Source organism: Typopeltis vanoorti, chromosome 17, assembly GCF_054136105.1.
Source record: "Typopeltis vanoorti isolate ZY-2024b chromosome 17, IOZ_Tvanoo_1.0, whole genome shotgun sequence".
In the NCBI taxonomy this organism is placed as follows: domain Eukaryota; kingdom Metazoa; phylum Arthropoda; class Arachnida; order Uropygi; family Thelyphonidae; genus Typopeltis; species Typopeltis vanoorti.
Window position 1 is genome coordinate 60643853 of NC_143565.1, and position 12591 is coordinate 60656443.

The window sequence follows — 12591 nt, forward strand, 5'->3', positions numbered from 1 at the left end:
GCCCCTGAGTTTCAAAAAACGTGACATAAAAAGGCTTATCATTATATATATATATATATATATATAGGGTAGATATATAAAACTTGAAATAACTTTGAATTGCATTTGAGATATTTGATATCATCCAGACACTTAGCAAATGCTAATTTTAGAAATAAATTTCTACCGGAAGGAGTGAAACTAATATGCTGTATAACATCTTTAACCACATCAGATATAGTGCTAATGATATCATTTTGAAGTGTGGAAGAAGTTCTTTGAAATACAGTCGAATCCTTTAAATGACTGTCTAAAAGAGGATCATACTCACGGAGCACACTTGAAGATCCTGTATAATTTCCTTGATTAGCTGAATCTTCAGACTCATCATGACCTCTTAAAGGAAGCTCTTGCTTAGCCGAATGCTGTGTTCTCCCTAGAAATTTTTACCAGCCAGATGGAAAGAAGCATTAGCCAGGCGTACAAAAATTTTGAATGAGTTAAGAAAGACCCTTTTTCATAACAAATTAAAATAGTAATTTTATTAGAAGTTACTTCAAACAAGAATAATATTTTATATAGTAATTATAACAAACAAGACTAGGATTTTTCTTATTTTCTCATTAAGTAATGAAAAAACCTTGTAATGCTTACAGCTTAAAATTCCATACATTAATTCTTCTCTTCTTAGAAGCCCAGTTATCAGCAGCTTTTTCCTAATTAAAATCTGTTGGATCTGGTCCCTGCAGTGAAATTAGCATCAGATTATTTAGAGTGTTCTGACTGATGTGATTCCTCATACAGGTTTTTATACTTTTTAATGCAGAGAAACCCCTTTCACATTCAACTTTGCTCACAGATATGGCCAATCCAACAGCAGCTAGTTTAGCTAAATTTGGAAAAGTCTCTTTGAGCTCAGATGTTGTTGCTAATTTCAGCAGTATTTGTCTTAAATCTAGATTTTTGTGTGACTGTCCATTAATCATTTTTGATACAACTGCCCATTTTAGTTTAGTACTTTCATAGTTTAAAACTGCAGGACTTCCATTTCTAGAATAATAATCAAAAAGAATCTCGGAAGCCTCACGTTGATCATGACTTTCTGCATTGAAAAGTCTTGAAAAGCAGGAAATGATTGGCATATCTAGAAATCTTGCTTCTAGGTGTTTAATAACTGTGCCTATGTATTTATCATATATTGTAGTCTTAAATGTAATAACATTAGAATCTGAATAATCATTGTGAAGGTCTGACCATTCACCTGAAAGATGCTGATGAAGATTTTGAAAATGACTGCCAAGAATGTCTTTCATTTCCATGATGGATAGTTTTCTGGCTTCTAAGACTGGCTCTATTTCAGTTAAGTCAACATCTTGCCTTTGCCATGATCTAGACAAGTTAGATAAATGCGGTAACACATCTGAAAGCATCATTAGTGAGTCTACGAAATTGTATGTTCTGATATATTTACTTAAACCTTCAGCTGTGATATCATTTTGTTCGGTTGCCTCTCTTTCTAATGCAGCTATAACATTCACCATGCATTCTCTTAGAGACTGTATTGCAGAATCATGAGACAGCCATCTATGTCACTAGCCATTTTAAGTTTAATGTGAGGACTGTTCAGTATATTTTGGATTTGGGTTAAACCAGCCATCCTGACTGAAGAATTTTTGAAGAAGAAAAACAGTTGCCTTAAGATATCATTAAACATGACTAAATAAGGCACTTCAGCAGCTGCTTGGGCACTAGCAAGAGCCAGTCGGTGGTTTACACAATGACAGTTGACTATGATTCCATCTGTTTGAGCAGTTTTGCAATGCCCTTTTGCTTTCCAATCATGACAGCTGCTCCATCAGATCCTAGGCCCACCAGATTATTACAAGTTTTTAAGCCTAGACTGTCAATGGTTTCAATTACTTTTAGTTATAGTCTCAGCCTTGCCATCAATGATATTGCAAGTTAATACAAAACTAACCCTGACCTCTTTTCTAAATTGACAAACATATTTAATGTACATAATCAGCTGTTTTAAAACTGAGATGTCTGTAGTTTCATCACATAAAACACTGAAATAATCTGCAGAATGTATATTTTTCAGTATTTCAGATCTAATTTCTGATGCTAAAATATCAATCAACTCTTGCATTATTCTTTCTGAGGTATAATGTGCATTTTTACCAATATTAAGATGTTCTAAGTAGGAATAGCCCATAGCCTTGCAATTCTCAAGCAATTTTTCAAATAATGTAGTATGTGGTAACTCATTTTTCGCTAACCAATACATAGATCTTAAGGCTCCCAGAAAAACATCTCTCTGCAAGTTATTCAAAATTGAAATTGATTTTTCAATTTGCCCTATTCCAGTTTCTTCTTGTATATGTTTTTTAATTATATCTGAACAAGAATCGGTGTGTAACTTGCTTTGTTTATGGTCAACCAAGCTTTCTTTTTGAAGTGTTGTGCATGGCATAGTTACCCAAGTCACTTCCTTGTTTGTGGGTCTTCTCTTTCTGTATTTCATACATGTGGAACACATCATTCCATTATCTTTCACCACTAACCAATGGAATTTTTTAAACCACTCACTGTTAATACCCGATAAACAGTGTTTAGACGCACATTTTATATTTGAAAGAGACTCTGCAGAAATCGACTGTTCTGTTGTTGGTTTTGTGTCTTCGCTACTATGCTTATCGGGTTCATCTTTCTTAAAATAACTTGAGTGTGGTTTTCTGACTTGACTTTTTACTCATGGGGTAATTTAATAAATACAAAATATCATTGTTATTAAATTAATCAGAACAAATCACTGACTTGTGCATTGACAGTAATACCCAAGACACATAATGCACATTATGTCTCAATTTTACTATTTATAAGTATTAATTACTTAGATTGGGAATTGGTATCACTCAAGACTGACGTCATAGTTCTAGAGAGAATTCCCCCCGAGATCACAACTATATTTGGTGAGCAGGCCTATTTTCTTTTACAAAATAAAATATTAAATACTTGGCTTACGATCTTCGGACAAAAACCATTATTAAGAAAAATAAATGTAGATTTTTAACATCGCTTTTTGCTCAATTCGAATTCGCTCAATTTTCACAATTTATTTCTTTCAAACATCAAAATTATGTCTCTTTCGTAAAAGATCTTCTTTGCAACCAATACTGTTGTATTCGAGATCCCGATTTTTGTCTTCTTCACTTTGATGCACACGTACTGATTGGTGTGTGCATCAAAGTGAATATCCGAAGTGCTCGAGATTGGCTTGCAATGCAAGAAATTGAGCTGATCTCACGAGTATTGAGATTCTCCGGTTCAATTTCTCATCACTATTAATTAAAAAATGTCTTAAATTATTTTTCCATTCTTGCTCATTATTTAGCCATGTCAGTTCACAACATTAATTAGCCGGGTGGTTTGCCCATTTAGAAGGTCCTGGGGAAAACATAGGAATGGCATACAGCATCAATTAATCTTTTTAAAAAATGTTTATTTTTCTTTACCTGTTCATTATGTTGAGTAACTTCAATTTTTCTTTGTTAATGAGAGGGCCAATTCTTTGTTTTCTGAACATAAGATTTAAAAATGGCCAAACATGTGAACGGTAGCGCTCGTGTTTTTGCACTAGTGCTGCTAAATGATTAAGGTCAGAATATCCATGCTTATTCCAAACGCTCTGAAGAATAATAAACAAGGTCAATAAAAAGTCTTGACTGCACTTCACAACCAGTAACCCATTCTATTGCATTGTATTGTAAAATAGAAAAGTGTCTCATATACTCAATTTCTTTGGAGGAGGACGAAACTTACCGTCTTTGAATAGTCTTACAATCTGCAAAAGTTCTGGCAGAAAACAGGACCTTCATTAGATTGTCAACTCTGTTTCCCCATTGTAAATATGGGCAAAAAAGTTATAAAATTATGGAAAATTATACATAAAAACATGCCTATCACGTCAGTTCCCACTTCACGTGCACAGAACAGATGAAACTTGGAAAACAAAAACCGCAACTTCTAGACAAAGGACAACATTCAGTTGGATTGATTGCCACAATAACCAGTCAACTGACACTGATTTCTAGGTGCTATTATTGTCTCGGCACTCACCCTGCCTCACTACTGGATTGTTTAAAACCACTCAAATGCTAAGAATTTGACCCGCTGTGCCATCTGATCAAGGTGTGTGTGTTTTGAATGCAGACTCGGGCTACTAACGCAAATGTGAAGCAATGTTTACACATCGAAAGGTGTCCTCTTCATGAAGCATTAGTATATTGTGTTAATTTTAGGAATCACGCGAAGCCAGGAAACAATTAAGGGAGTCTTTAACAGGAATAAATGCAAAAATACAATATCAGTGGTATTGATATTCCATGGATGTGCACCACACTCCTAGCACACCCTGAATATATGCCCCTGTATACACACACACACATACAGGTAACCCTCGTATAACATGGTACTTATACAACGCGATTTCGATATAACATGGTCTACAAATTGTAGTAGCCCTTTATCTTTTCGTATATTTTTCACTGTGCGACTTGAAAAATCAAATTTTATCTTCGTTAAATTTGCGTCAGCCCGTATCGTGCATGTAGTTATAAGTAGCGAATTTATATTAGAGGAAATACCCTTTAGCACGCAGATACGTTAATTGTTAACCATGTAAAGTGTTTATTGTTGAAAACTGTCTTCATTTTCTGCCAGGAAAGCACATTAAAAATCACAAGTGTGTTAATCTCAAGCTGAGCACTTTATTTTCTGTGAGTTACGTACATAATTAATATGTAATGCATTTTTTATGTAGCAAATTTATTTTTATAGTAATGGCCTCCTTTAAGGACTTTTGCAATATGGTTGAAAATGAAATTAGTGAATTAATTGATGGAGAAACAGATTTTAACGAGCAGGTACAATTAATAAATGACGTCGAACCAAATGGCAGGTAAAGTTCAGACGAAGATCCTAATTGTGATGAATTGTTAAAGAATTCAATTTAAAGAAATTAGCAGAAAGATTGGACTTGGCAAGAAAGGAAGTTATTTTATGGATAATGATCCCTGAATGGAGCGCTCTGGAAAATTCACGAGACAAGTGGATATTTGTTTAGCTCCATATTATGAACTTAATAAAAAAATTGCAGCATAGTGGTAAGCAAGGTCTTATTACTGACTTCTTGATAACTAAACCAGCCGAAGTATGCAATGAGAATTATACAAATGATGTCCAAGAGATATCAAGTGATGACGACATCCGGACATTCATAAATAAAGAACATCTACAAAATGTTAGTTTTGAAGACAGCGATGACGATTAAAATGTGCACGTTATTTTATTTTTGCCTAAAACATTTATGCATTATATTATATGCAATGAAGTTTACTTACAATTTGTAATTTTTATAAATTTATATGTTTTCTTAACTTACATGAATTACCTGAATTGAATAAAAAATATTTTTTGTTGGATAAGTCATTATTTATATAATTAAAAAAAAAAAAAAAGCGATTTCGGAACCTAATCCTACATTTTCTATGTGATCTGAGTCTCCCATAATGCAATTTATTTATACAACGCGGCATTTCTATGGATCTGTGGAACCTAACACATCTGCGTTATACGAGGGTTACCTATATATATATATATATATATATATATGAAGAGCCTTCATATCTTAGTTGTTAAGGCCAAGCACTTGTTGGAAAGATGTGGTTTGAATCTGGTATGGATGCAGACTGCAGACTTTTATAGGCTTTTCAGCTGAAGGTGAATTAGCTACTCTTGCTGAGAGGCAACAGAATTTCCCCTAGAAGAAACAGATATGTGAACTTCTACAGATAGAATTAGCTGCCTTATTGTAATATTAATTAGGTTTCTGTGAAGTACAGTTAGTTGACTGCGAAATGCTATTGAGCATGCCACATTAACATGAAATGGTGTGTGTCTTGCTTATTGGAAGTCTAGATAATTTTCCTGGTCTTAGAGACCAGGAAAATTATAATCATTAGCCCACTGATAGTTCTAATATGTAATAGTTTACACCTTCATATGGATGGAATTCACATTCAAAAAAAAAAAAAAAAATAGTCTTGTCCAGAACATTTGTTACTTTTTCTTAAAATGCAACTAAAATGCTAAAGCAAAACATATCCTTGACAGTCCAATGCTGACCATTGTGAGAATCCTATACAGCGGTGCCTTGGTTAACGATGGTAATCCATTCCAGGATTACCATTGTTATCCAAGGCGCGAATCCCCATAAGATTTAATTGAAAATCGATTAATTTGTTCTTCCCCCCCCCCCCCCCCCACAACCATAGTACATATTAAAAATGCTGATAAAGCTCAATTAAAATGTCATAAAAATATGGTAAATAACATTTATTTATTATACAGTACAGTATATGTATTTGCTACAAAAAATTAACATTAATAAAATGAATTGTTCATGAAAACAGTTTTTAATTATCAATCTTCACCAAAAGGACACTTGGGCTCACTTCGGAGTTTTTTGACAAATGGACCTATAAAAAAACATGTCTAGGGTGGTTTGCTTCTGCCTCTTTTTTAAAATGTTTCTGAAAAACTGCATGGACTATTTCATTAAATAGATCTGCAGTTCTGATAACCTCAGATTTGTTTGGCTTCCATTTCATAGCAACATTTTGAGCTTCCTCCCACTTTGCCAAAACATTTTTGATTTCATCAGTCGTAATTTGTTCTTTCTCTCCATCCTCATCTTCAGATGAAATTTCCATTTCTTCACATTGCTGCTTGAAAAGTTCTTTTAGCTCGCCAGTAGTCAGTTCTCGGTCATGCCTCTCCAATAATTCTTCAACATCATCTTCCTCTACTTCCAAGTTAAGATCATGAGCAGTTGCCACAATATCCTTTACCAATTTGTGTCCTTCATCTGAAGTTTCTTCATTACCAAAGGAAGGACACAGTTTCCTCTTTGCTGCTTTGAGACATTTCATTGTTACTTCTTGCCAAGCCTTTACAATTAGCCTAATTGCTATGACAAAGTTGAATTCTTCCTTCCAAAATTTTCTTAGGGTTATGTTGGTAGCTTCACACATTTCAAAGCACCTGGTAAAAAGTGCCCTTGTGTAAAGTTTTTTAAAATTTGCAATTATCAACTGATCCATAGGTTGAATCAGAGATGTAGTCTTGGGAGGAAGAAAAATCACCTTGATAAAATCTAATTCCTCTGGTAGCTCTTCTTGTATGCCGTTGGATGGCCAGGTGCATTATCCAAGGTTAAAATGGCTTTTAGAGGCAGATTGTTTTGCTCAAGATAGGCTTTGACAGTTGGTCCAAACACTTCACGAATCCAGTCTCTAAATTCTATTCTTGTGACCCAGGCTTTGCTGTTAGACTTCCACAAAACACCGAGATTGGATTTAGAGACTAAAAGCAATGTTGATCTATCATTCATTGGTTTATGCTCAGGAAGTGTTTTTTCTTCTTTTGTGATAAATGTCCTATTGGGCATTTTCTTCCAAAATAACCCAGTCTCATCACAATTGAAGACTTGTTGAGGTAGGTATTCTCCTTCTTCTATAATTCTTGTAAAGCTATTGACAAATTTATCTGCTGCTGCTTTGTCAGCACTAGCTGCCTCTCCGTGTCTGACCACACTATGAATTCCTGTTCTTTTTTTAAAGTTGTCAAACCAACCTCCTGCTACCTTTGAAATCATCATCTACCTCAGAACTTGATCCCGAAGTCTTCTTTTTCAAATCTTGATAAATCTGTTTAGCTTTCTGACAGATTGCATTTTGAGATGTAGTATCACCCGCCATTTCTCTTTCTTTGATCCAAATTAGTAATAGATTTTCCATTTGCTCAAAAAGAAGCCCTCTGACATTCAACCTTGAAGTTCCCTTAGCAACCTTAGCTACCATAAGTTCTTATTTCTTAGCCAAAATGGTTGATATTGTAGAATGACTGGTTTCATATATTCGAGCTAGCTGCATAATTTCACACCATCATAAAGTTTTGCTATTATTTCTTTCTTCTGTTCAATAGAGAAAATTTTTCTGTTTTTTTTTCCCATCACTAGCTTGTTTTTCGGACCCATTTTGTCACACTGTAAAAAAATTCACTCTATAAAAAAAAAAATAAGATATGCAAAATATGGTATTATTACAAATTGTACAACACTAAGACAAGGGATACAAAGAACATATCATCACCTGAAAATAAAAGTAAAAGTTCAAAAAAAACCCTTTTTGAAATAAAAAGTTAACATTATTATAATTACGGCTATTTTGCCTGCTTCAGTTTAGGAGTGCCCCTGTTTAAATGTCATTGGCTATTTACTCATGGATTCTTAGGGCATTGTAGATGTAAATTTACCAAAGGTATATGTAGCATAAGGAAGAGAAATTTACACATACCTTTATCTGGGTGTTGCGGCTTTTCTTCTTTCAGCGATGTCCAAAAACTACTGAGTGTGTGTGTGGGGGGGGGGTAGGCAATTTGGGAGAATTAGGTTAGAAAAATTATTGGTCGTCATCTGGAATTAGTCGAAACGGACCGCACCCCGTCAACCCCCTTTTTCCCCTTCCCTATATAAAAAATCAACCCTTGATTTGAAAAAAAAAAAAAAAAAAAAAACGGGTTTTTCTAATTTAATTCTCCCAAATTGCCTACCCGCCCCCCCTCCACACACTCAGTAGTTTTTGGACATCGCTGAAAGAAGAAAAGCTGCAACATCCAGATAAAGGTATGTGTAAATTTCTATTCCTTATGCTACATATACCTTCGGTAAATTTACATCTACAGTGCCCTAAGAATCCATGAGTAAATAGCCAATGACATTTAAACAGGGACACTCCTAAACTGAAGCAGGCAAAATAGCCGTAATTATAATAGTTTATTAAGAGGAGTAACGTGGGAGTTTTCCCAGAAATAATATACATAAAAAGTTAATAGTTAAATTCGAAACCTGCAATTTTTGACTTAGTGCATTTTGCTTGTAAGGTGACGATATTAGATACAGCACTTACCATAACATACACTGATTAGCAGCTTCTAGATACAACAATTATTATACAGATGAGATTTGATTTTACCTTTTGATGGCGAACGAACAGTGACACACACCTGACGATTTATTGTCTATATGAACCAACACATAAAAAAATAAACACTTAAATACTCATTTTCATCATAAAATGCATTTATAACCACAAATTTTAAAATAAAGCACAGTACACTACAAGAAAAGAAACAATAAACGGGAAATGTAAACACTTGGCTATGATGGGTCAAATATATCTGAGCTTCATAGCTATGCCACGTGGCTGTTCTCTATTCGACAATGTCTTCCTGCACGTGGCTGAGTGCAATTGGAAAATTCCGGTTTTTTAGATCGGATAGAGGTTCACATAATCGAGAGTCGTTAACCAAAGCCTGCTGTGTCGTTAACCAAGACATTTTTTCTTACAGCCACTCGTCGTTAACGAGTGTCGTTATCTGAGGCCGTTGTTAACCAAGGCACCACTGTACCTATTAATCCAATCTTGTATTGTAGTTCTGACATATCTTGCCACTACGTTAACCACAACTGTAATATAAAGACCATTCTATAAGTGGAATTCGGTTACCATTTTTTATGGGGAGTTTTTGCTCAATAAGAATGGAGGATTTAAAACAGAATATAACCTAAGTGATATAGCATTATAAAGAAGTAGTCTCTTTACAATAACATAGGAAGACCAGATACAGTTCTTTTTCATATTATGTGTTTCTGTTGAGAGGTTTTTTTTTTTAATTTAATTATTAAGACAGTCCCACCCAGATAGGAAAAGATGTGTAACTATTTATACTTTGGTAGCATTTGTAGGTTACGTGTCAGATAATCTGAGAACCCTGCTCTAGTTTTTAAAACACTTTCCTCTGTGATTTCAGGCCTTCAGTAAGCAAGAGGGTATCTCACTGAAAATCTTGCAAAATAATTTACCATTGCTAGTTCTTAAAAATATGCTATTCAGGTGACTAGGTCAGCTTTATGATACCATTTTTAAGTAAGACTGATGTGTAAATTTTAAAGTTACATTAAAATGTATGAACTCAGTACAAATACAGTATTCACTACTTGGTTTGTTCTTTTGCCATGCAAAAGAACAAACTAAGCATCACTTTTGCCATGCATCACCAACCTTCCACATGCTTCTTCTCTCAGTCAACTCATGTTAAGTGTCAAGAATCAAAATATTTAAAGGTAAGCTTATGTTCATTTTACTGTACTTTTGTATATCCTACTATGTTATTTAGCTCTCTCACATTCACAATTGATATATATATATATATAGTTTGTTTTTCAGCAGCCAAAATGCATCTGCAAGCTAAATAAAGGTTAGGTTTTGCTTTTTGCTGATTTCAAATTTTCACTGCTGCTACTGTAGTCCCTATCCTGGCAAACCACATTCTTTGAAGTTCAGTGTGAGGTGGGAAGAAATGGGACAGTTACCTAAGCTTATCCAAACTAGCAAAAGAATTGCAGAGAATTGAAAATAAGTCAACTGTCTAGATGAAAATGTTAGAGGTTTTCAGTTCATGTTGTTGCTCTTTTTGGTTGAATACAGTTAATTTCATAGTGATTGTTTGTTAAACAATAAACATCCTGTTTTCTACACTAACACATGCATATGAATCTTATAATGCAGTAGAAAAATTAATATCTCTTCAAATTTATTTTAGGTAACACCAAACAACAGAACACCTACAAAGGACACTGGACTTGTATCCAAAGCAATGGAATTGATTTTTAATTGGTAATCTGCAGATATATAAAGTGAATTATGAGAGCATCTGTATATTTCCTTGTTGAATTTACCAAATGTTAAATTATTGAGGATTCAGCTAGTGTTTTTAATTCTTTACTCTGGATTAACTTCTGCATCATGTATGAGAAAGAGATGTAGAAAAAAAAAAAAAAACCTGAATTTTATTTAGTATAATAAATTTTCCAAGATTTCTTTCATTATTATCAGTGTATTCATTTCTCCATTTTCCCCACACACTAAAATGAACTTTTGCTTTAGAAGTGTGGTAACAATTTGTGTTAAATTGATTTGTATATTGGTATATTAACAATCACTATGAAAGAATTTTCATAATTCAGACTTGCAAGTAAAAATAAATAAATAAATTCCATTCTCTGAACTGAGTTTACATATCCTCAAGTGCATAGGAGTTTTGATGATCCACATATTTGATAGTTATATTATCACTTTGAATAACTACGTATTAACATATCAGCATTTTATTTATTACTTCTACAAAGTTCACATCCAAACTCTAATAATAAATCAGTAGTAACAATAGTTTTAACAGGAGTCCAGTTAAATCCATTTTGGAACATTTAAGTAGCCATATACATGATAGCTGCTAAATTTTGCAATGTTTCTTCAGTAATTGTTCATCACTTAAAGGTTGTTCATAAAATATTAACTACAAATGGCACTTGGTGTGCCTGATTGATATTTGTCATTTACAATTAAATGTCAATGAATAGACTTGACTCAGTCAGAAGCACTCATTTATCTTTAAAATGATCATTTGAGATTTAAGAGTTGATAAATTGGTCTTCTAGTGATACATGAAAAGTTTGTGTATCTGCAGAAAGATAAGTTAATTTAGTTTTTATTTAATGATATTGTGTAGTGTCTGACTTGGTGTGTATTTATAAGCTTATTTATACAAATACTGTGCACTGAATTAGAAACTTCACAGAAAAACAGTGCTTTCTATATATCATGTGACTGCCAATACTGATCCTCTTTAATTCTCTGTACATAGTTCATTGAGATATGGGTTTTACTTGGAATGACTCGTGAGGCCCGGAGTACATTTTTCCCGATGCCTATGAATCAGCCGAAGGGGCGGTCCGACGATCTAGGCACTTAGCAGATTGTCCTATTGGCAATGCATGTTGGTCCTGCTTCTCTTCTCCCTTGGTAGTTTCATGGCTCCCATAGCTGTCCCTCATGACTTCAACTGGACCAGCGAACATGGTGAATCAACTCCTTCTGAAGTTCTCTGACCGAAGGGTTGAGGCCCCTGAACATTCTCACACAAAACCGTCTTGACCTTCCTTCACGTTAAAGCTCACTTTTAGTTCTCACCAAATATACACACTTAATCCTATTTTCAAAAAGGCAGAACTACAGAAGTATACCGTGCTTTTACCACTGACCTTGAAGTTGGTATCAGGCTGACTTTGAGCACGTTAAAATTCACTTACACTATATGCAATTCTGACATCAATACAATGCTTACATTTTAGACATTTTCTGTTTTGTACAATCTTGCATGTTAATTCCTTGGGGTTAAATACATGGGCTTTTAAGATTATTTACAATGTTAATACAAAGTTAGTTTAGCATGTTTACAAGTTGAAATATCTGTAAAAGTTGATGCAAGAAAAAGGAAACTGCATCGAATTTTACAACAGTATGCAAGAGCAACACTGCCAAATCTATGTATGGATCAGGTACTACCTGTGTGGGAAATATATGAATATGTCAGCTGCTTGTATCTTCTCTAAAATATAAATACCACAGCACAAATAAAAATAATTCAACT

At 34.0% G+C, this 12591-nt stretch overlaps 1 protein-coding gene across 1 annotated transcript in view; it reads left to right on the top strand.

Moving 5' to 3' along the window:
• Nup35 (nucleoporin 35) overlaps positions 1–10990 on the top strand; it is a 216224-nt gene extending 205234 nt beyond the window's left edge. The window contains exon 11 of the mRNA XM_090407437.1: positions 10705–10990. Coding sequence (XP_090263563.1) covers positions 10705–10782 — 78 coding nt within the window. The 3' untranslated portion in view covers positions 10783–10990. The remainder of the gene's footprint in view (positions 1–10704) is intronic.
• Positions 10991–12591: the final 1601 nt, after the last annotated feature.